At 43.4% G+C, this 25,889-nt stretch overlaps 1 protein-coding gene across 4 annotated transcripts in view; it reads right to left on the reverse strand.

Moving 5' to 3' along the window:
- Positions 1 to 25,646, reverse strand: part of ESRP1 (epithelial splicing regulatory protein 1) — a gene marked incomplete at both ends in the record, with an annotated part of 63,520 nt that extends 37,874 nt beyond the window's left edge. For all 4 annotated transcript variants that reach the window (XM_080693722.1, XM_080693724.1, XM_080693725.1 and 1 more), the window contains 4 exons: positions 20,018 to 20,132; positions 23,576 to 23,689; positions 24,924 to 25,052; positions 25,515 to 25,646. In XM_080693722.1, coding sequence (XP_080549848.1) covers positions 20,018 to 20,132; positions 23,576 to 23,689; positions 24,924 to 25,052; positions 25,515 to 25,646 — 490 coding nt within the window. The remainder of the gene's footprint in view (positions 1 to 20,017; positions 20,133 to 23,575; positions 23,690 to 24,923; positions 25,053 to 25,514) is intronic.
- Positions 25,647 to 25,889: the final 243 nt, after the last annotated feature.

The following is a 25,889-nucleotide window of genomic DNA, read 5'->3' on the forward strand; positions in this document are numbered from 1 at the left end:
AGGGTCATTGATTATCTGCAAAAGATACTAACAATATGAATCCAGTGCCATTATTAAAGAATATGAAGACAGGATGGGAAAATTCAGTCAAAAGATGAAGACGCTTTGGCCAGTATCCCAAATGTTCTGGGGTGGTAGGAAAGATTCTGGGGAACCTTACAAAATATCTAAGAAAGACGAGTGATGGCCAGCCATTATATAGATGAACAATCCACTGCCTGGAATCATACAATTCTAACAATGCTTCAGCCCTGTGCAGGCCTAAAATGGATACTAACCCTGCTATATCAGCTGCGTTTCTCAGCCTTGGCTCTTTTCCTATATACAGGCCAACAGTTCTTTGATGGAGGCAGAGACTTTCTATGTACTGTAGGATTTCTAGTGGCATGCTGGCTTCTTCCCCACATACATGCCAGCTCTGACAACTGAAACTGTCTCCATTGGGCACAGAATCACCTGGGTGAGAGCGCTGGAGTAAGCTAATTATTGCCAACAGCTCAAACTTCACCCCTTACCACCTGAGGAGCTCTCTTTTATCAGAGTTTGGTAAAAAGTGATCAAGGAAACACCATCTAAGGTCTAGCCTGATGCTGCTTCAAAATGGGGAGGCCAGGCGTGGTGGTGCACGCTAGTAATTCCCGGGCTTGGGAGGCTGAGACAGGAAGAAAGACAGGTTCAAAGCCACTTACTTAGTGAGACCCTGTTTCCAAATAAAATATAAAATAGGTCTGGGAGAATGGCCCAGAGGTAGAATTAGAATAGCCCGGTACCACCACCATCAAAAAAAAAAAAAAAAGGGGGGGGGGGAGGATGTAGAAAATCTGAGCAGAAGACACATGTACCCCTTGGGGACCCGAAAGTACCCATCTACAACAGGAGACCACTCTTGCCATGGTTTAGTACAATCCAACAAAGAATGGATTGTACTTTTTTGTGTGTGTGTGTGTGTGGTACTGGGGATGGAACTCAGGAGCATTCTAACTCCGAGCAACACCCCCAGCCTTATTATTTATTTTGAAACAAGGTCTCACTGAGTTGCAAAGGGCATAAGTAGCTGACGCTGGCTTCAAACCTGCGCGATCCTCCTGATTCAGCCTCCCAAATGCTGGGATTCTAAGCAAGGGCCAACACGCCCGGCGGATTGTACCTTTTTAAGGAATGTAATGAAATAAAATAAAAAGTAAAATAAAAGAATATGCAACAGAGGCAGAACCTGTATGCGGTCCACAGACTGCAAACTGTCGACTACCTCTAGCCCTTTACAGAAAATGCTTGATGACCTCCAACCTAGAGGAACTGAAATAAAGTTTTCCCAAAAGATGGCCAAGCAGAGACTGCCAGAGGAATGTATATGTTGTAACTTTCCACCCCAGCAGAACACTGAGAATAAGTCCAGGTTTGTAGAAATAAGGAATCTAAAAGGATATTCCATTCAAATGACTGTTTTGTCTCTTCCATAAAAGAGAAGAGGTAGCCAACATCCCCACCTTTGCTTAAATACCTTTCCTATAATGCACTTTAAATCCTATGCCAGAACTTCCCAAACTTATTTGGCTAACTTCCTCTTTTCAGAAAAAAATTACTCTGTATCTACCGCTCTGGCCAAGGAAATCTACCTTCTTCAAGTCAATAAACAGAAACAGACGGGACCGGCATATGTTCTTCCACGTTATCTGCATTTCACCCCAGCACCCCCAGAGGGCAGCATCAGCCACTATGGGAACTGAGGCACTGAGTCACTGCCACATGGCACCGAAGCTTTCCCAAGTGCTCTGCGCCACAACCCCTGACTGAATAGTCTATAAGATACCATCCCTGCAATAAAGGGCCCTTCTCAACTGTAGTATACATTTCCAGAGCACAAGGCCTTACCTTCGTCCAAGCTCTTTCCACTACCACAGCCCCAGAGCTCTAAGATGCTGCCATAAATGAAGGTACTTATTAAATACCATCTTGTGCCCACCACCATCCCCTTCTTCCAGATTTCTCAATAACCCCACCTGGTAGATAAAAATAAAATCAAGACAATGAAGAAACAAGAATTTAGAGATATTCTATGACTCAGTCACCCAGCTAGCAGGTAATGGAACTAAAATCACAATACAGCTGATTTGACTATGTATACATAGTTCCCTGCACTCAGCTAAGCAGGTTTGCTTAATTTGTTTTGAGCAATGCTTTGTGAGAAACGTTTGAGACTTATAGATAAAAGCCAAGCAAAGGAGATAGCGATCAAAAGCAAAAACATAGTCTCCTGTCTGTGTTGAAATAGATTTGTAGCTGAAGAATCTGTTCACTGAATTCTCCTTTTTAATTAAGAATACATTGTTGGCATTTGGCTAACTGGGTTCTACATGACACGTACCAACATGTTTTCCTTTAAGCCATGATACACAGAAAAGATCAGCAGCATTAAGCTGCTAAGAGCTTGTGAAAGTCACCCAACCTGCTGCATGCCCAAACCCCACACACACACACACACACACACACACACACATGCGCACATGCACACACACATACACACACATACATACACATGCACACACACATACACATACACGCACACAATACACATACACACACACGCACGCACATACACACACGCACGCACACATACACACACACAATCCATAATCTTTATCAGAATCAAACAAATAAAGGGTTTTTTTGTTTTTTGGATTTTTTTTTTGGTGGTACTGGGGATGGAAACATTTTTTACCTCTGGGATACACTCTCAGACCTACTTATTTACATTTTTATTTGGAAACAGGGTAGCCAGCAAGGCTGGCTTTGAACCTGTGTGATCTTCCTGTCTCCGCCTCCCAAGCACGGGGATTACAAGCGTGTGCCACCACGCCCAGCAAGGGGGGTATTATTTTTGAAATAAGGCTTCAGTCCTCATTCAATCCCCTATCAACTTATATATGGTGCCACACTGAATTTCTTGCTGCACGTCTGATCTTGAGGGAAGGAAAGATGAGTCTGTGCGTCCTGATTTATGGCTCATCCCACAACTTACTCACCCTGCCCTGGAGGCAGCCACAACAGCACTAACAGGCTGAGCCAGCTTTACAAACAGAAACCCCAAGCGGGAAAGAGGAAGGGGCCAGCGAGGCCCGGTGGGAACAAAACTAACACTCAGCTACTATTGAGCAAAACGCTACAACTATCGGAGGTTAGAGACTCAGCTGAGCCACGAGGGCGACACCTGATCGGGAGGAACGCTTCCTTCACTGTCACCTTAGGTAAAGTGGGGCAAGGATTTAATGCATTCACTAAAGGTATGATTCAGAGACAGAAATTATACAAAGCTTGTTCATACCTACTGAACAGAAAAGTTCTTTCCAGGCTGCCTGAAAATGGACATTTGATTTTGGAACACCCAGCTTTCACTTGGGAATAACATTTACGAATTCAGTATGTATCTAAGAGAATCATAAACATAAAATAACAAATGCACTGGTTCTAGAAAAAATAAGATTAATCTAGCATATGGATATGGCAACTCAAATTTCTATTTCAGCTGGCCATGGTGGGGCACGCTTGTAATCCCAGTACTCGGGAGGCTGAAACAGGATTGCAGATTTGCAGCCTGCCTCAGCTATTTCATGAGGCCCTTCACAACTTAGTGAGAACCGCTTTCAAAATAAAGAATAAAACTAGGGCTGGGGGTATAGCTCAAAAGTAGAATACACTTGCATGCAATTCCCAGTACTGGGGAAAAAAAGAGAAAAAAACCCTTCTATCTTAAATCCAACGCTTAGAACCCTCAGAAGACAAGGCTGTTACATCCCTCTTTAGTGGTTTGGGCTTTTTTCTTTTTCTTTTACACTAAGAATTGAACTAAGGGCCTCACAAATGCTAAGTAAGTGATCTACCTTGAAGCTACATTGCTACATTGTTTATAGTATAACTCAATTGCTATGTTGCAAGACATATTAAAATATGGTAAGAACAAGGAGTAGCAAACAGATAAAATAAGGCCAGAGAAAAGTCCAGTTCTGTTCCAAAAACTGAATTTTTTTTTTTTTTTTTTTTTTGGTGGTACTGGGGTTCCTGGAAGCCCTTCTACCTCTGGGCTACACTCCCAGACCTATTTTTATATTTTTATTTAGAAACAGGGTCTCCTAAGCCAGCGCGCGCGGCTGGCTTCGAACCTGCGCGATCCTCCTGTCTCCGCCTCCCAAGCGCGGGGATTACAAGCGTGTGCCACCACGCCCGGCCTCAAAAACTGAATTTTTTGTAAGGACAAAAGAAGTGATATATTACCCTTACTTGAGTTCAAGGGCTAGGGAAGTAGCTCAATGCCAGCGTATTTGCCCGCACGTGTGAGGCCCTGGGTTCCACCCCTAGTAGTCCATCCCTGACCACACACAAGGGAAGGAGGGAGGGATGGACAGAGGAAAGTAAGAGAATCCGAAACCTTAGTTTTGACTTCATTTTGTAGACGTGTGTGTGTTCAGTACTAAGAGTTGAGGCCAGGGACATTCTACCTGAGTTACATGCCCAGCATTTTTTATCTTGAAACAGAGTCTCACATTAAGTTGCAGAACTACCAGTCCCAGTGAATCTAATCCTAAGAAGAAAGAAGCAACCAACCTAACAAATACTACTTGCAGGCATATAGCATTATGATGAAGGGCCCTGTGAAAGAATCTCATACAAACAAAACAAGTAAATTACACCCTGGATTATAACCAAGAAGAAAAGACAGAGGTACAAGTTAACACAACAAAACGGAAAAAAGACCTCATTTTAGAAGAGATGCTTGGAGCCTGGCATGTAGCATAGTTTATAATCCCAGTACTTGGGAGACTGAGACAGGAGGATAACAGGTTCAAAGCCAGCCTTGGCAACTTGGCAAGGTTCTCAGTAACCTAGTGACACCCCCCGTTTCCAAAGGAAAATCAGCCCAGGGGTATAGCCTAGAGGTAAAATGCCTCTGGGGTCAGACCCCAGTATCAAAAAAAAAAAAAAGGAAGCGGGACAGGGTGGTGCACGCTTGTATTCCCAGCATTTGGGAGGCTGAGACAGGAGGATCGCAGTTCGCGGACAGCCTCAGCTATTTACTGAGGCCCTTTGCAACTCAGTGAGACCCTGTTTCAAAATAAAAAATAAAAAATAGGGCTGGGGATATAGCTCAGAGGTAGAATGCCCTTGGGTTCTATCCGCAGTACAAAAAAAAAAAAAAAAAAAAAAAAAAGACATTTTTACTCCTAGTATCTGGGAGGCTGAGACAGGAGGATCACAGGTTTGTGGCCAGTCTTGGCAACCTAGTGAGGCACTGCTTCAAAAATAAAAAATAAGCCAGGCGTGGTGGTGCACGCTTGTAATCCCTGCGCTTGGGAGGCTGAGACAGGAGGATCACGCAGGTTCGAGGATCGCGCAGGTTCGAAGCCAGCCTCAGCTACTTAGTGAGGCTCTCAGCAACTTAGTAAGACCCTGTTTCCAAATAAAATATAAAATGGTTCTGGGAGTATAGCCTGGAGGTAGAAAGCCCTGGGTTCCACCCCCAGTACCACCAAAATAATAATAATAATAAAAATAAAATAAAATAGGGCTGAGGGTATATCTCAGGGGTGAACACTCCTGGGTTCAATCCCTAGAAAAGTAAAACACACAGACATATATTTATATAGGATAAACCAATTAGGAAAAGAACACCCCTGGAATTAATCTTCAGTAACCCCCTGCCAAAAAAAAACCCGAGAAAGAAAAGGAGACTCCATGATAACAAGTCTTCTAAAGCCCTACGACCCTATAAATACAAACATCATAAGCCAGGCAGGGTGGCGCATGCTTGAAATCATGGGAGGCTAAAACCAGAGGATCGCGGTTTGCGGACACCCTCAGCTATATAGTGAGGCCTTCCATTACTTAGTGAGACCCTGTTTCAAAAATAAAGAGCCGGGCGTGGTGGCGCATGCTTGTAATCCCCGCGCTTGGGAGGCTGAGACAGGAGGATCGCACAGGTTCGAAGCCAGCCTCAGCTACTTAGTGAGGCTCTCAGCAACTTAGTGAGACCCTGTTTCCAAATAAAGTAATAAAATAGGTCTGGAAGTATAGCCTGGAGGTAGAAGGCCTCTGGGTTCCACCCCAGTACCACCAAAATAATAATAATAATAATAAAAATAAGAGAAAGAAAGAAAGAAAGAAAGAATAAAGCCAGGCTTGGTGGCTCACGCTTGTAATCCCCGCACTTGGGAGGCGGAGACAAGGAATACTGTGCTGGTTTGAAGCCAGCCTTTCTGGCTTAAGAGACGCTGTTTCCAAATTTTAAAAAATAGTATAAAAATAGGTCTGGGAGTGTAGCCCGGAGGTGGAAGGTTTCCAGGAACCCCAGTACCACCAAAAAATAAAAAATAAAAAAATAAAAAATAGGGTAGGGGGTTTAGCTTGGAGGTTGAATACCCCTGGGTTCCATCCTCAGACTCGGAAAAAAACAAAACAAAAAAAAAATTATTGGAGAATTCCCAAACTCATGTTTTAAAAGTAAAATATATTATTTTATAATTAAAATAAGCCACGCAAACATAAGTCTGAGGGTTGGCAAGAAAAATACAGCATTTCGAGTCGCTTAACTTATTATACACCACAAGCCGGTGTATTTGCCGATCTGGCTCACATCACATGTGATGCCAAAGATAATTCTATCCCTCCAGCTAACAAGGTCAACTACTAGCCCAGCTTAACTGTACACTCGGGTATTTTTAAATCCCTTTCATAGCAAAAGAGGTACAAGGAAACCTTAGCGCGTCCCTCCATAGCTTAAGCAGAGAATAAAGGTTTATACAACTACCATGGCCCACTTCAATTAATCAGAACATCTAAATCCTTATGTGTGGTATTTATGTAAGTACTTATATTTGCACAATCATTTACAAATGGAAAAGCCGAACTAACCTTTTAAGTTTACCTGTACTAGCATGTAATTGATGCTTTGAAAGGTGGATATCAATTCTCCCTTAAAGTTAAAAAAAAACTAAATGTAAATAGTTGAGGATTTTAAGTCAATAAAAGAAGTATTACAGAGCCACTGACAGACTTTTTTTTTTAATCGTGTGTGTCTGTGTATGTTACTGGTGCTTGAACCCAGGGACATTCTACTTCTGAACTATACCCCCAACCTTATTTTATTTTGAATTTTTAAAACAAGGTCTTGATGGGGGTGATGGTGTACACTTGTAATCCCAGCATTCAGGAGTCTGAGACAGGAGGATCGCAGGTCGCAGGTTCATGGACAGCCTTAGCTACTTAGTGAGGCCCTTTGCAACTCAGTGAGATCCTGTTTCAAAATAAAGAATAAAAAAATAGGGCTGGGCTTAGCATAAAGGTAGAATGGCCCTGGGTTCCATTACCAGTAGTACAAAGAAAATACAAACAAACTAGGTCTCAATAAATTGTAGAGGGCCTCACTGAGTTGCTGAGATTGGTCTCGAACCTGTGATCCTCATTTCTCAGCCACCCATGTAGCAGAATTACAAGCATGCACCACCATGCCTGGCATCAATTTTCCTCTTCTGAGATGCCCAACCATCTAGTGATGTACACAGGATCACATACATTGGAGTGTGGTGGGGAGACAGGCACTGGCTAATTGGTTGCATGCTCTATCCAATTATTCCTTGTAAATATCTTCTCTATTTTATCTTATTTACTTATGTATTTATTTATTTACTGCAGTACTGAAGATTGAACTTAGGGGCATTCTACCTCCAAGTTACATCCCCAGCCCTATTTTTTATTCTTTATTTGGAAACAAGGTCTAAGATAGGGAGGGCCTAAGTAGCTGAGGCTGGCCACAAACCTGTGATCCTCCTGTCTCAGCCTCCCAAGTACTGTGTTTACAAGCATGTGCCACCATGCCTAGATCCCCTTATTTATTTGAGGTACAAAGAACTGAAGCCAGGAGCATCTTACCTCCAAGCTACACCTTGAGCCTTTTTTTTTTTTTTTTTTTTGGTGGTACTGGGGATGGAACACAGGGACATTCTACCACTGAGCTATACTCCCCCTGGCCCTATTTTATTCTTTATTTTGAAACAGGGTCTCACTGAGTAGCAAAGGGCCAAAGTAGCCAAGGCTGTCCTCAAACTATGGTCCTCCCATCTCAGCCTCCAAGATCCTGGGATTACAAGAGCATGCCATCATGCCCAGCTGTGTTTTAGTTTTGAGACTGAGTCTCACTAGATTGCTGAGTCTCACTACATTGCTGACACTGTGTTTGAATCTGCAATCCTCCTATTTTAGCCTCCCAAGTACTGGGATTACAGGTATGTATCACACCCAGTTATTCTTCCCTATTTTAAGAAGAAACTGCTGGGCCTGGTGGGATATAAGATTGTAATCCCAGTACTTGGGAGGCCAAGACAGGAGGGTAACAAGTTTTCAGCCAGACTCAGCTACTTAGTAAGGTAAATAAATTCCACAATTAGTAAATTCCATAATTTAATGAGACTGTGCTTCAAAATAAAGAATAAAAAATGGAGCAAGGGGTGTGGCTTGGAGGTAGAAGTCCCCTGTGTTCAATCCCTGTATTTAAAAAAAAAAAAGAAAGAAAGAAACTGAGGCTGACAAGTACTGACCCCAATAATTACGACTACAGAGAAATATTTATTCTTATTTTTTTGTGGTATTGTGGATGAAACCCCAGGGGCTTTCAACTCCGGGCTTTGCTCCCAAACCTTTATTTTATTTTTTTATTTTTTTGGAAACAGGGTCTCACTAAGTTGCTGAGAGCCTAAGTAGCTGAGGCTGTCTTCAAACCTGTGCGATCCTCCTGTCTCAGCCTCCCAAGTGCTGGGATTACAAGCAATGAATGTGCCACAACGCCCAGCTCAGAGAATGTTTTTAGCCACTGTGCTACTGAGGTTATCTTTCCTGTTTTTATTTCTCCTATGTGGGGAAAACAGGCCAATGCTACTCTGCTATTGCACTCATGTGTACACACATCGAAATCCTTTACACCCACCAAGAAATGGTGAGATGGACACATCCCAGACCTATAGAACACAAGCAAAAGCGGTTTAGTCATTGTTTTCAACCTGATCATGGAACATTGTTTTAACGTGATAATGGCTTTTGCTCATCATTTCAAACAATGCATATGGATGTAATAGCAAAATAGAAACTTTATAAAATACACTTCACTATACTGCTAAATGGCTTAGTGAGGTGTGTGCTGAAGAAATCAGGGTAATATGATTTTTTTTTTTGGTACTGGGGTGGAACCCAGAGGCTTTCTACTTTCAGGCTATACTCCCAGACCTATTTTCTATTTTATTTGAAAACAGGGTCTCACCCACTTGCTGAAAGCCTCACCAAGTAGCTGAAGCTGAGGCTGGCTTCCAACCTGTGGAATACTCCTGTCTCAGCCTCCCAAGTGAGGGGATTACAAGCGTGTGCCACCACACCCAGCTTATTATACTTTCTTAAAAGTTCTTAAAGCCGGGGGTGGTGGCACACGCTTTTATTCCCAGCATTTGGGAGGTTGAAACAGGATGATTGTGCAGGTTTGAAGCCAGCCTCAGCTATTTAGTGAGACCCTTTGCAACTCAGTGAGACCCTGTTTCAAAATAAAGAATAAAAAATAGGGCTGGGGATGTAGCTCAGAGGTAGAATGCCCCTGGATTCCATTCCCAGTACAGAAAAAAGAAAAAAAAGAAAAAAAAAATTAATAAAGGATTGGCAGATTGAAGCAAATGTGATCCCATTATTTGGGAGGCTGAGATAGGAGGCTGAGGCAGATTCCACACCAGCATGCAATAATTTAGAAAAATTAAAAATTTTTAAAAAGGGCTGGGGCCAGGATTGTGGCACATGCTTGTAATCCCAGTACTTGTGAGGCTGAGACAGGAGGACTGCAGGTTCACAGCCAACCTCAGCTACTTAGTGAGGCCCTCTACAACTTAACAAGACCCTGTTTCAAAATAAGGGCTGGGGGTATAGCTTGGGAATAGAATGCCCCTGGGTTGAATCCCCAGTATCACAAAAACAATCAGAAAAACAAAAACAACAACAAAAAGGGCTAGAATTATAGATCACTGGTAGAAATCCACTGGATTCAATCCCTGTGATCCATACACACCCATGCACACATGCATACACACACAAGTGGTAGAAGTGTTGGTTAATGAGAATAAAAATTTGTAAGTAATGAAAGAATAGAAAATAGCTTAGGAAAAGCTGGGAATGGTGGCGCACGCCTGTAATCCCAGCAATTAAGAAGCTAAGACAGGAGGATAGCAGTTCGTGGACAGCCTCAGCTACTTAGTGAAGCTCTTTGCAACTCAATAGACCTTGTTTCAAAATAAAGAATAAAAAACAGGGATGAGGGTGTAGCTCATCGGTTGAATGCCCCTGGGTTCCATCCCCAGTAACCAAACAAAACCAAACAAAGCTTAGGAAATTAGGAAAAATTCTATCCAACATTGTTGGGACAAAAAGCAAGATTGCTTTTTTATTTTTGTTTTGTTCTGCTGTGGTACTAGGGATTGAACCCAGAGGCATTTTACCTCCTACTACATCCCCAGCCCAATTTTATCATTTATTTTATTTATTCATTTATTTTTGTATGTGGTACTGTGGGTAGAACCCAGGGGCTTTTCTAACTCTGGACTATACTCCCAGACCTATTTTATATTTTATTTGGAAACAAGGTCTCACTAAGTTGCCAAGAGCCTCACTAAATAGCTTGAGGCTGGCTTCGAACCTGTATGATCCTCCTGTTTCAGCCTCCCAAACCCTGGGATTACAAGCCCGCGCCACCACGCCCGACTTTTATCATTTATTTTGAAACAAAGTCTTACAAGTTGCTGTGTTACACTAGTTGCTGAGGTTATCCTGTTTTAGCCTAAGTACTACCCAAGTACTGAGATTAAAGGCATGTACCACCACACCTACCTGAGGTTGCTTTTTTGTGTGTTTGTGATATTTGGGAATGAACCCAGGGGCAGTCTACCACTAAGCAAGGCTGCCTTTTTTATTCTTTTTTTTTTTTTTTTTGGCAGTCCTGGGGATGGAACCCAGGGGCATTCTACCTCCACACCACACTATCCCCCCAGCCCTATTTTTTATTCTTTATTTTGTTTTGTTTTTTGGTGGTACTGGGGGTAGAACCCAGAGGCTTTCTACCTCTGGGCTATACTCCCAGAACTATTTTATATTTTAATGGAAACAGGGTCTCACTAAGTTGCTGAGAGCCTAAGTAGCTGAGGTTGGCTTTGAACCTGTGCAATCCTCCTGTCTCAGCCTCCCAAGCGCAGGGATTACAAGCGTGCGTCACCACGCCCGGCTTATTCTTTATTTTGAAACAGGCTCTGAGTTGCAAAGGTCCTCACTAAGTAGCTGAGGCTGGCTGCAAACTGTCATCCTCCTGTCTCAGCCTCCCAAATGCTGGGATTACAAGCGTGCACCACCATGATTGGCTAACATTGCCAATAAGTTATTATAAATTAATAAGTTATGCCGGGCGTGGTGGCGCACGCTTGTAATCCCCACGCTTGGGAGGCAGAAACAGGAGGATCGCACAGGTTCAAAGCCAGCCCCGCGCGCTGGCTTAGGAGACCCTGTTTCCAAATAAAAATGTAAAAATAGGTCTGGGAGTGTAGCCCGGAGGTACAAGGGCTTCCAGGAACCCCAGTACCACCAAAAAAATAAATAAATAAATAAATAAATAAATAATAAATTAATAAGTTATTTATATAAACAGATCCATAAAGAAAAAAAAGTTCCTTTCAGAGCTGGGTATCATGGCACACGCTTGGAATCCCAGTGCTTGGCTGGCTGAGACAGGAGCATCGGGATTTTCAGACAGCCTCAGCTACTTACTAAAGCCCTCTACAATTCAGTGAGACCCCGTTTCAAAATAAAGAATAAAATATAGGTCTGAGGTGTAGCTTGGATATAGAATGTCCATGGGTTCTATCCCTAGTACTGCAAAAAACCAAAACAAAAGTAAATAAAATACCCTGTTTTAAAACAAAAAGTAAAACATGGCTAGAGGTGTAGTTCAGAGGTAGAATGCCCTTGAGATTGACGCCCTGTGCCACAATAATAATAAGTAAATGAATCACAGAAGTACCACCCCTGTCATCACCATACTCTCACTACCTCCTGATCAAATAAAGAGCTTACAAAATGCAATCTATAGTTCACCTGCTAGATAAGGACTTCTTGGCTGGGATTGCATAACTCAGAAGCAGGAACACACCTGCCACTGGAATAACTCAGCCTAATACCAACTGCAGAAATAGCTTTTACAACAAGTACTAAGACAAGAGGGAAAGAATTGCTAAAATAAGAACCAGGGTGCATTCAAGAAATTCCTAACCCCTTTTTCAGCGTGGTCATTCTTTCTCATTTACATAGCATACTCCGTTCACAGGGCTTTCGTCTAAGAATAACCAAGGTAAAAGTGAGGCTTGGAGGAGGCAAGTCCCAGAAGGCAAAGCTGTAGTGTGCAGACCCTCCAAGTCCCAGGTTCTGTGACTCTATAATTTCGTCTTTAGTGGCTTCTTCCACTAGAAATTGACAATATTGAGGTTGGTGCCTAAAAAAATTACTTTTATCTTCCAAAAATATCTTGAAATATTGTATATTAAAGGTCTATTTTTTTTTCTTTTTTGGTACTGGGGAGTGAACCCAGGGGCATTCTACCTTCAAGCTACACCCAACCCCTTTTATGATACTACATATGGATTGAACCCAGGGACATTCTACCTCTGAGCTATACCCCCAGCCTTATTTTTTATTTTCTCACTGGGTTGCTAGGCTGTCCTTGAACCTGCAATCCTCCTGTCTCAACCTCCCCAGTACTGGGATTAGAGATATATGCTACTAAACCCAGTTAGCCCCCTTTAAAAAAAAAAAAAAATTGAAGCACAGTCTTGCTAATTTGCTGAGGGTGGCTGCAAACCTGTGATCCTAGTGTTGCAGCCTCTCAAGTACCCAGATTACAGGCATGTACACCACGCCCAGCTCAAGTTCTACATAAAAAAAAAAAAAAGCCGGGCATGGTGGTGCACACTTGTAATCCCAGCATTCCGGAGGCTGAGACTGGAGGACAGCCTCAGCTACTTAGTGAGGCCCTCTGCGACTCAGTGAGACCCTGTTTCAAAATAAAGAGTTAAAAAAAACCTAGGGCAGGGGGTGTAGCTCAGGTCAAACGACCCTGGGTTCCATCCCCAAACCTGCAAAAAAACAACAACAACAAAAAAATCAAGCCGGGCGTGGTGGCACATACTTGTAATCCCAGCATTTGGGAGGATGAGACTGGAGGATCGCGGTTTGTGGACAGCATTTGTGGACAGCCTCAGCTATTTAGGCCCTTTGAAAAACTCAGTAAGACTCTGTTTCAAAATAAAGAATAAAAACAGAGCTGGGGTTGTAACTGAGAAGTAGAATGCCTCTGGGTTCCACCCCCAGTACTGTAACACAACAAGAAAATCAAAGCCACATTGTTTTAACACACATAAAGTGTGTTAAATATAAAATTGTGATTGTGATATAAAAAAATTACCCTTACCATATGATTCAACAATCACACTTCTTGGTATCTACCCAAATGAATTAAAACATCTCTGTACAAAAAAACCTATAAGAAAATCTAACAGCACCTTTGTTCACCTAACTGCTACAACCTAGAAGCAATAGTTAACTTTCAATAAAATTGACAAACCGTGGTTCATCAGAAGCAATAAAGTTATCTTTCAATAAAATTGACAAACCGTGGTTCATCCAGGCAATGAAAAATTATGCAGTACTATAAAGAAATTAACTAAGCCAGGCATGGTGGCTCACACATTTTTTTCTTTTTGTGGTACTGGGGGTGGAACCCAGATGCCTTTCTACCTTTGGGCTATACTCCCAGACCTATTTTATACTTTATTTGGAAACAGGGTCTCCCTAAATTGCTGAGAGCCTCACTAAGTAGCTGAGGCTGGCTTCGAACCTGTGTGATCCTACTGTGTGCCTCCCAAGTGCTGGGACTACAAGCGTGCGCCACCAAGCCCAGCTCTGGCTCACCCATTTAAACCCAATACTTGGGAAGCTGAGACAGGAGGATTACAGGTTTATACCCAGCTTCAGCAACTTTCCAAGTTACTTTGCAATTTAGTAAGACCCTGTTTCAAAATAAAAAAATAGAGCCGGGCGTGGTGGTGCAAGCTTGTAATCCCAGCATTTGGGAGGCTGAAACTGGAGGATCGTGGTTCGCAGATAGCCTCAGCTACTTAGTGAGGCCCTCTGCAACTCAGTGAGACCCAGTTTCAAAATAAAGAATTAAAAATTGGGCAGGGGGTATAGCTCAGAGGTCAAATGCCCCTGGGTTCCATCCCCAGATGTGCAAAATAAATAAATAAATAAGTAAAAACAACTGAGAATATAGCTCACAGGTAGAATGCCCCTGGCGTTCAATCCCCAGTGCCACATAAGAAAGAAAGAAAGAAAGAAAGAAAGAAAGAAAGAAAGAAAGAAAGCCAACCCCAAAAGGCAACATAGTATTTGATTCCAACTACATGAAATCCTCAAAAGGCAAAACTATATAGTAAAATGGTGAGGGGAGAGAGAAAAAAATGAATAAACAGAGAGAACTTTTTTTTTTTTGGTATAGTACTGAGGGTGGAACCCAGGAGCTTTTCTACCTCCAGGCTACACTCCCAGACCTATTTTATATTTTATTTGGAAACAGGGTCTCACTACGTTACTGAGAGCCTCACTAAGTTGCTGAGGCTGGTTTCGAACCTGTGTGATCCCCCTTTCTCAGCCTCCCAAGTGCAGGGATTACACGTGTGAGCCACCACGCCCAGCTCAAAAAGGAGGATTTTTAAGCCAATTAAATTATTGTGTAGTATGCCCACAGTACAATCTATTCTGAAACTATAATGGTGAATACTCAGCTGGGCGTGGTGGGGCATGCTTGTAATCCCAGTACTTGGGAGGTTGAGACAGGAGGTTCCTGGTTCAAGGACAGCCTTAGCTACTTAATGAGGCCCTTTGCAACTCAGAAGAACCCTGTTTCTAAAGAATAAAAACAGGGCTGGGGGTGTAGCTCAGAGGTAGAATGCCCCTGGTTCTAACCCCTTTACCACAAAAATAAATAAATAAGAATGTAGAATGCCCCTTGTTTCCATCCCCAGTGCCATAAAATAAAATAAAATTGTGAATACTCATATCATACATTTGTCAAAAAACAAAGAGTGTGCATCACCAAATGTTATCTCTAATGCAAACCATAGGCTTTGGATGGTAATAACGTGTCAAGTGAGTCCATCAATTGTAACAAATGTACCACCCTCATACAACATGTTGACAGGAAGGAGGAAGTAAGTGGGTGTATGTGAAGCAGGGTTCTTATGGGAACTCTACTGAAGGCCAAGTTTTGCTTTGAACCTAAAACTGCTCTTTAAAAAGTCCATTAAGCTGGGCATGGTGGTGCATGCTTGTAATCCCTGCGTTTGGGAGGCTGAGACAGGAGGATCACACGGGTTCGAAGCCAGCCTCAGCTACTTAGTGAGGCTCTCAGCAATTTAGTGAGACCCTGTTTCCAAATAAAATAGAAAATAGGTCTGGCAGTAAAACCCAGAGGTAGAAATGCCCTGGGTTCCACCCCCAGTACCAAAAAATAAATAAATAATAAAAATAAACAGTCCACTAATTAAAAAATATATTATAGCTTTACTTGGAAGTTAACAAAGCACCCTCCCAGCAACACACAGTACTGTGAAGTGACTGAGGGTCTAAACAAGTTTCTTCATCTAAAAACAATCAAGAATGAGGGCCAGAGGTATAGCTAGTGGTAGAGTACATGCTTAACATGCACAAGGCCCTGGGTTCAATCACCAGCACCAACACATTAAGTAAAAATAAAATTTAGAGCCGGGCGTAGTGGCACACGCTTGTAATCCCTGCGCTTGGGAGGCTGAGACAGGAGGATTGCACAGGTTCGAAGGCAGCCTCAGCTACTTAGTGAGACTCTGTTTCCAAATAAAGTATGAAATAGGTCTGGGAGTATAGCCTAGAGGTAGAAAGACCCTGGGTTCCACCCCAGCATTACTAAATAAATAAATTAATTAATTAAATAAAAATTAGCCAGGTGTGGTGGCACACACTTGTAATCCTAGCACTTGAGAGGCTAAGACAGGAGGTAAAGTAAAATCAGGCTGGGGGTGTAGTTTAGAGGTAAAAGGCCTTGGGGTTCAATCCCTAGTATCAAAAAAAAAAAAAAAAAAAAAAGTGGGAGTGGGGAGCTGGTGTTTAACTCAGTGGCAGAACCTAGCCAAACATGTGTGGGTTCAATAATCAGCATTGCATACAACTTAGCAAGACCCTCAGAAACTCCATGAGACCGTGTTCATAATAAAAGCTAAACAGAGCTGGGGATGTAGCCTGAAGGCAGAACGGCCCTGGGTTTAATCCCTAGTACCAGGGAAAAAAATTTAGTAATAACAAAGTTTTTTTTTTGTTTTGTTTTGTTTTTTGGCAGTACTAAGGGTTGAACACAGAGGCTATCTACTTCCAAAGTACACCCCACCCCATTTTTTATTCTTTATTTTGAAACAAGGCCTCAGTAAGTAGCTGAGGCTGGCCACGAACCTGCGATCCTCCTGCCTCAGCTTCCCAAGTACTAGGATTACAAGCATATGCCATCACTCCTGGCATAACAAAGTTTTACAAACAAGAATACAACTATTCCACGGCAAGAAAAAATAAACAGGCATGCATGTAACCTGCAAATTCTCTTCTTTGTTTCTTTCCAGGTGTTGGCAGGAGCATCTCCCTCCCCCACTGGTTCACCTGGTGGAACAGGTAATCCCGAGGGAGCAAATGACCCTCCGTCTACTTGGCAAAACAAGCAAAGACGTTCACTATCTTTATGTTTCCAAATTCAGTCATTTCCACATAGCAATGAAAATTGCTTAGTAGTTTGAAAGAACAAAACTCTTCAGTTCAGGCTTGGTAGAAATACTTTGCATGGACCAGCTCAGGTTGATAATCAGATTGACTGTGATTGCATCTGACCTCAGAGATTGATTTGGTGGCCTGGCAAGGGAAATATTCATTTTTCTGAATAGGAATCTTAAAATAATTGATCACAGCAAGTGATGAAAAGTAAAAACTAATGATAAGAAAGGTTATAGTTGAGCCAGGCCCAGTGGTGCACACTTGTAATCCCAGTACCTGGGAGGCTGAGATAGGAGGATTGCAGGTTCAAAGCCAGCTTCAGCAACCTAGTGAGGCTCTGGAAAACTTAGTGTGACCCTGTTTCTTTCTTTCTTGCAGGTCTGGGGATGGAACCTAGAGGCATTTGACCTCTGAGCTACACCCCCTGCCCAATTTTTTATTCTTTATTTTGAAACAGGGTCTCACTGAGTTGCAGAGGGCCTCACTAAGTAGCTGAGGCTGTCCGCGAACCGCGATCCTCGGGTCTCAGCCTCCCAAATGCTGTGATTACAAGCGTGCGCCACCACGCCCGGCTGTGACCCTGTTTCTAAATAAAAAATAAAATAGGTCTGCGGGTATAGCCAAGAGAGAGAAGGCCCCTGGGTTCCATCCTCAGCAACACACACACACACACACACACACACACACACACACACTCATATTCTTGGTTTGTTTTGCTCGAAGTACTATGGATCAAACTAACTGCCTTGCAGTAGCTGTACTACTGAGCTATGCCCTCAACCCTGATATTTTCTGACACTTTTATTCTCTATTTTGTACCAGTGCATCAGGTTTAGTGCGTGATAAGGAATAAATAGTCCATCCTTCAAATTCTTATATTTAGGCCCTAATTCCCAATGTGACATCTGGAGATGGGGGTTTTAGGAAATAATTAAGGTTAAATGAGATTCATAAGGGCAGGAGGCCCTAATCAGTTGGAACAAAAACCAGGCTTTAGTTCTTGAAGTGAGAGTTTAAGAATAAGCCCACAACTCCCAAGTTCCTAAAGTAACTTAGATTGGATCTCATAATTCTCACAATGCTCTGGGAAAGCAGCCTAATCTATTATTCAGTTTCCCATCTAACATTAGTGCCTGATTATAAAGTTTACTTTTTTTTCCCCAGTACTGGGAATGGAATCCAGAGGCATTCTACCTTCGAGCTACATCCCCACCCTATTGTTTTTCCTTTATTTTGAAACAGGGTCTGAGTTGCAAAAGGCCTCACTAAGTAGCTGAGGCTGTTAGCGAACCGCGATCCTCCTGTCTCAACCTCCCAAATGCTGGGATTACCAGCGTGTGCCAACAGGCCCGGTTCTAAAGTTTACTTTTTAAACATTTAATGTATTAAATATATAACTGTGGTAAGCATAATGTATTAAGTATATTAATGTGGTAAGTAAAGATTTGGGGAGCAATATCAATCCTATTTTATCATCCGCAAAGATGGCTAACAATAATGAGCTTGTATTTGAGAAACTCAGGGAAATTAGGTAATAGGAGGAACTGGAGCCGGGCATGGTGTCACGCACTTGTAATCCCAACCATTTGGGAGGCTGGAACAGGAGGACCGCAGTTTGCAGACAGCCTCAGCTACTCAGTGAGGCCCTTTGCAACTCAGACCCTGTTTCAAAATAAAGAATAAGCTGTGGCTATAGGCCAGTGATAGAGTTCTTGCCTAGCATGAACAAGGCCCTTGGTTCAATCTCCAGTACTTCAGAAACAAAGTGAAAACAAAATTTAGCTGGCTGTGGTGGCGCACGCTTGTAATCTCAGCATTTGGGAGGCTGAGACAGGAACATCGCGGTTCGAGGATAGCCTCAGCTACTTAGGCCCTCAGCAACTCAGTGAAACCCTGTTTCAAAATAAATAAAAAATAGGAGTCGGGTGTGGTGGCACATGCTTGTAATCCCAGCATTTGGGAGGTAGAGACCAGAGGATTACAGTTCATGGACAGCCTCAGCTGCTTAGTGAAGCCCTTTGCAACTCAAACCCTGTTTCAAAGAATAAAAAAAAAAAAAAAAAAAAAAATAGTGCTGGGGGTATAGCTCAGAGGTAGTATGCCCCTGGGTTCAATTCCCAGTCCCTGGCAAAAACCAACAACAAAAAACCTTGTTTCAAGATAAAAAATAAAATATGGCTGGGGGTGTAGCTCAGAGGCAGAATGTTCCTTGGTGTAATCTCCAGTACCAGAAGGAAAAAAAGAAAAAGAGGGAACTGGGAACTGGTGCTGGGCATGGTGGTACACACCTGTAATCTCAATACTCAGGAAGCTGACATAGGAGGATTACAGGTTTGAAGTCAGCCTCAGCAAAATTTATTTTTTTCTTCACTGGGGATTGAACCCAGGCGCATTCTACCTCTGAGCTAACCCAGCCCTATTTTTTATTCTCTATTTTGAAACAGTCTTAAGTTGCAGAGGGCCTCACTATGTAACTGAGTCTGGCAGCGAACCTGTGATCCTCCTGTCTCAGCCTCCCAAATACCAGCCTCAGCAATTTAGCAAGGCTTTCAAGCAACTTAACAAGACCCTGTTCCAAATAAAAAAATAAAATTGAGATGGGGTGTAGCTTGGGGGTAGAATGCCCCTGGATTCAATCCCTAGCACCCACACACACAAACACACACAGAGGGAACTGCTAGACTGAGCTTGTAAAGGTCATAAACTCATTACTTAAAAAAAAAAAAAAAACCATTATCCATTCCAAAGTAGCCAAAATAAGCCCTAACAACCAGGAATCAAAAACAAGTGACTGCGGGATCTTTATCAAATATTCACATTCTTCCCCATTTCAACACCTCCAAAACCCCACCACTGAAACTGAGTCTTATTTTAGATGTGATCACCTCACAAAAATCCAATCCATGCAACGGTTCAAATTCAACTAACTATAACTACTTTGAAAGACACTTATAAGTGTTCTTCAGTTCCACCTAGCACAATGCGTATACAAACCGGACAGGACAATTTCATCCACACACCGATAAACGTAGAAACATTTAAAACTTTTCTGAATTACCATTTCTTCCTGGAGCTATATTTTCAAAGGATTCTTGGATAATCATTTAAAGGATACACTCTGCCATTGCAGCAACATCCAGTTTATCAATATCAGGTGAACCAGGGCAACATTTCTTGAATTCTTTTCGAAGATCAAAAAAGGAATAGAAGCATTCGGGTAGTGATACATTCTGAGGAATGACAAAACAGACACTGTTACATAATGAATTTGGTTCATTGTTTCCCAGTAATTAGGAATCTTGGGATTGAATATGAACATTTTTGTTTTTCGTTTTGTTTTGTTGTTCTTTTCGTTTTCTTGTTCTTTTGAATATAAACATTTTAAAAATTTAATGTAAGAGTGGTTTTACTTTAATATCTGCTCCTGGGTATTTTACTAGATCCTGTATATAAGTCTCACACAAAAATTCATCTTATAATACTGCGCTCCATTATCTACTCTATCCAAAACATTTCAGGAGCTATAATACATTTAGACTGTTATATTTTCTGGGTGACAATAATTCACTCTTTTCCCAGGCATATAATTATTGCAGACCGTCTGTGTTTTCAGCATTCAATTTTCATACAGATGCATAAGTTTAGACATAAGAGTAAATTTTAAAACTTAATAGTTCCAACTACTACTGAGTTCTAATAGTGCATATTTTTAGTAGTAAATTAAATCACAATAGGAAGCTCCTCATTTGCTGAGAAAGATTATTTTAGTGCCAAATTATAATTCCACATTACTTTTCCTGAACACCATTTCGGCTATACCTGAAAACTCAAATTACACTTTAAAAATACATTATCACAAATTGGTCATGGTAGTGCATACCTGTAATTCCAGTACTTGGGAGGCTAAGACAGGAGAATCACAGGTTCAAGGCCAGTGTGTGATAATTTAGTAAGAGTGTTTCAAAATATAAAATAACAGCCAGGTGTGAGGGTGTACCCCTCTTATCCCAGTACTTGGAAAGCTGAGACAGGAGGATTACAGGTTCAAGGACAGCCTCAGCAAATAGTGAGACTTATCAACCCATAAGACTTTTCAAAATAAAAATAAAATAGGGCTGACGATGTAGCTTGGAGGTAGAATTAACCTGGGTTCAATCCCCAGAGCCACAAATATAGTTTTATACACACACATATACACAGTGCTAGGAGTTTAACTCAGAGGTGAAATACACGTGGGTGTGAGCTCCAGTACCTCCCTCCAAAAAAAAGAAAAGAAATAGGGAAACAATATCCCCTCCCATGAGTTTTGGGGAAAAATAATCTTTACATAGATCTATTTGTGGATCAAGGATATGGCAACTGGTCTAGCATTTAATGAAATCAAGTAAGTAATTACTAAAGTTCTTATAAAAAGAGTGATCTTTTTAGCCCTCAAGGTAAAGGAACTTCAGTTTGCCCTTCAGATTTTTTTTTCCAGTACTGGAGATGAAACCCAGGGGAATTTTACCTCTGAACCACACTCACCACCACCAAGACTTTTTTTTTTTTTTTTTTTTTTTTTTTTGGTAGTACTGGGGATGGAACCTAGGGTACTCTACCTCTGAGCTATACCCCCAGCCCTATTTTTCAGTCTTTTTTTGAAAGCAGGTTCTTACTGAGTTGCAAAGGGCCTCGCGAAATAGCTGAGGCTGTCCTCAAACCACGATCCTCCCATCTTAGCCTCCTAAATGCTGGGATCACAAGCGTGCATCACCACACTCAGCTGTCCTTCTAGACTTTTAAAATTATCTAACCCTTAGCCGGACGTGGTGGCGCACGCTTGTAATCTCAGCCCTTGGGAGGCTGAGACAGGAGGATAGCACAGGTTCGAAGCCAGCCTCAGCTCAGTGAGGCTCTCAGCAACTTAGTGAGACCCTGTTTCCAAATAAGGTATAAAATATGTCTGGGAGTATAGCCTGGAGGTAGAAAAGCCCCTGGGTTCCACCCCCAGTACCACAAATAATAATAATAACAATATCAATAATAACAATATCAATAATAATAATAATTTTTAAAAATAAAATTATCTAACCCTTAACTAACCTCCCAGCTTTTTCTACTTGAGGGAACAGAGAAAGAAAAACCTGCACTTGACTACACCTGCCCATCATCAACTGTCAATCTACATTCTTTTCATTCCAAGACTTGATTCAGAGAGGTTACCTAAGTATATTCTGTGTTTTCAAGCTCAGTGCCTGCCTACCATAATAAAAAGTTACAGTTTGAACTAATTTAAGTTGAGCACCTCTATTAGCAACAACTGGCCCCAAACTGAGTGAGCTACTTATGTCCACAGTCAATATTCCTCCCAGAGGAAGAAATCACATTATTACATCTATGATAAGACTGTATTTTCTCACTTCATGGTCTTTCCCACACCAGAAAAAATTTTGCAAATGTAAAAGATGGGACTGTCCAGGTTATTTTGATAGAAGACTTAGTTTTGAACATTTACATAAAATCAAAGTGAAATGTGTTAGTTAACATTTCACTAGATATTGTTATTTGAGCAGTATTTTAGTGAAATTATTAGAAATATGAAGTTTTAAAAGTTAAGCTTTTTTGCTTCTTCCTTTTTAGGATGAACTATTTCCAAAAATGGGAATATTACAATACATTAAAATACCATTCTTATTCGTCCACCTGTACTTATTTTAACTGTCAAGAAATCAGACCCCATCCTACCTTTGAAAAGGGAGAATGTCAAGAATCTTGAAAACATGATCAAGAGACTGTTACCAAAGAGCATCTATAAAATTACTGCGATTCCAAATATTTCTGTGAAATTGTCATGCATTTTTTCATTTTGGTGGAATACCCATAATATTAAATTTACCATTTTAACATTTTTTTTGTGTGTGAAGCAGGAGATGGAACTCAGGGCTCTGGATATGCTACAGATGTGCTCCACCACTGAACTACATCCCTAGTTCTGATTGTCTTTTTTTTTTTTTTTTTTGGGAGGGGGAGATACTGGGGATGAAACCCAGGGGCATTCTACCTCTGAGCTACACCCCCAGCCCTATTATTTAGTCTTTTATTTTTTGAAACAGGGTCTCTGAGAGTTGCAAAGAGACTCACTAAGTAGCTGAGGCTGTCTGCAAACTGTGATCCCCGCCTCCTGAATGCTGGAATTACAAGTGTGTGCCACCATGCCCAGCTGATTTTAACATTTTTAAGTGTGTACAATTCTATAGAATCAAGTACGTTAACATTTTGCAACCATGACCATCTTTTTCCAGAGATTTAAAAAAAAATTTATCTTCCCAAACTAAAATCCTGCCTCCATTAAACAATAATCCCCCACATGCAGCATTTAAAAATATATATAAAATAATCTAGCTAGGCATGGTGATACATGGTTGTAATCCCAGTACTTGGGAGGCTGAGACAGGATCACAGGTTGGAGGAACAGCCTCAGCAAATAGTGAGATTATCAACCTAGAAAGATCCTGTTTCAAAATAGAATTAAGAGTGCTGGGGGTGTAGCTCTGAGGCAGAATGTCCCTGGGTTCTCTCCCTAGTACCAAATAATAATAATAGCAACAACAACAATAATTTGGATACACTTTTTTAAAGAGCCTCCAAGTCATCCTGAAAGCACAACCATTTTCCCACAAGTCAGTAAGCTTACCTTCTTAGAAGCCTCAGGATGCAGGATTTGCCTGACATGGAGCTGCCCATCAGTACAGAGACAGAAGGAAGTCCCTACCCCAATATTGAGTTCATTGCTCACCGACTGGTTAAACTGAAAGAACAAGACAGAGGCAAGGATGCAAGATATGCAGGATTTTAAAAAAACTTTTCAAAGGGGCCCACCTGGTGATAACCCAGAAAAATTCCCGCTGAGGGCAGATGGCCAACACTGCTTGGGCAACATTAGAAAGGCCGACCCCGCCCCCACAAACTCACTAGCTTCCTTTAAGGAAGCTTTCCAACCAGTCAGTCCGCAGTTTATGCTCAGAAGCAGCTACTGATTGCCTTTTTTCTCCCTCCCCGACTCTAGATGAACTCATTCAAGACAAGCCAGAGGTCTCTTTCACTAGCAAGTTGCCTTCGGATTACATCATGCCCCGCTGTTATTTTAGTTTTGGGTGTGCCAGGTTTAAGAAAGAAACCAATTTCTGAAAAACAAAGCGGGCAAGGGGTATGCAAACCTCTGTAAAGGCCGGTAACACTTTCCTGGAATACACCCGGAAACGATAACTTTCCCCTATGGTTCGAAACTCTGTTGCTAGAGCCGAGAGGGTGAGAGCGCAGGGCGCCCATCCGCGCGCAGGTGTCGCCCGCCCCGCCCTGCTCCGCGATCCCGCCGGCGTCAGCACCCCGGAGCAGCGCCCGTTTTTAGGTCACCTCCATTCCAAGAGGGGGATTCCATCAGATCCACCGTGACCCAAAGAGCAGCCCCACATGTTCGAACCTGCAAGCTCTCCCTAGGATCCGGATCAAAGTCACTAAAGAAGTAATAATGAAACTGAGCCTTTCTTTGGGCGTTCGGAACACTGAAACCAGGCGGGCACTTTCGAGCTCCGACCAAAACTGTGGCCATCTCTACAATGCCGGGATAGCCGGGGCGTCTACACCATAGCGCCCCCTGCCCCAAGGCTGAGCCGCAGACCTGAAACCCAGCGTCTCTCGGGTCTGGACCTAGAGTTGGGGGCGCCAAGATTCAAACCCTACGGGTCTTTCGATAGATAAAACGCTGCTGACTCTCCGGCCCCAGAAACTACTCAGCGACTCGAAAACTAGCGAATTTTATCCCAAGATCCTGTGAGTTGAGAGGTGAAGAGCAGTAACAACCCTTCCCAAAAGATCTTCCCGGTCCCCAGGCGCGGCTCCCACCTACGCGGCCCGGGGTCTCGCCTCCCCCGCCCCTGGGATGCGCGGCGCCGGAGGGAGGGCGAGGGGCTGCGGCGCTGGCCCCGCGGCGGGGGCCGTCCAGGCGGCCGGGTGGGAGTGGGCGGCGGGCCCAGGGCTGTCACCTGTCGGAGGGCTTGGTCCAGCTGTGGTGCAGAGGATAAGCTTTCGACGTCTATTTTAGTTGCCTCTTTGCAATCCTCCGTCAGTTCCAACTGATCCGGTCTAACTAGGACTTCGTGCAACTGTCCCACCTCCGGAGGGGAGAGAAGCCGGGGTCAGCTCGGTTCTGGGCTCGCGGAGCCTCGGCCCACGCTCACCGCCCTCGCTCCCCCGCGGCCTCGGCCCGCGCCTCTCCCGGGTCCAGCTGCACAATCAAAGCTCACGCACTAGACGGCAGCGGCTCCGGGCCCCCGCCCCACCCCCACCCGCCCCCGATCCCGTCGCCGGGGCCCTGAAGTGGCCCCCCGGCAGGCCGCTGGCTCGGCCCGCGCCCCCACCATCAGGGAGCCCGGCCTCCACACCTGGGCCAGGTTTCGGGGGAGGGAAATGGCTCCGGGAGGCTGCCCAACAAGCTGCGATTTTACCCTGGATTCTCTAGGCCTCGGCTCCGGGCTCTCGAGTGGGCAAACGAGCCGGCTGGTGCCCCTCTCCCCCCTCCAACCTCCGCAACGAACTCCGGGCCCCACTCCTTGAACGAAACCGCGGAGCAATACCTTCTTGTGAGCCAGATCCACGACTTTCCACAGCAGCAGGACCAGCTCCTTCTCATCCGAGCCCAGCTTGGCCCCGGTGGCCCCAGCAGTGAGCCCGAACAGCACCACCAGGTAATCCGGAGACGCCGTCATGACGGTGGGTGGGGAGGGGGAGAGGGGGGTCGGGAGGCGGCGGCGCGGGGTGGACGCGAGGGCGAGCGAACCTGCGCTGAAACCCTCTCCTCGGAGAAAAAGAAAGAGCGCCCACCCCCTCCGCGCTGCCGCCCGTGCAAAAGGCGGTAACCGGCCGCCCGGGCGCACACCTGGCCGCCGCTCCACACCCAGCGCAGGCGGGGGCGGGGAGGGCGCAGCGGGCCTGCCCGGCCGTACTCGAGT

This window comes from Muscardinus avellanarius (assembly GCF_963383645.1).
Source record: "Muscardinus avellanarius genome assembly, chromosome: 4".
Lineage (NCBI taxonomy): Eukaryota > Metazoa > Chordata > Mammalia > Rodentia > Gliridae > Muscardinus > Muscardinus avellanarius.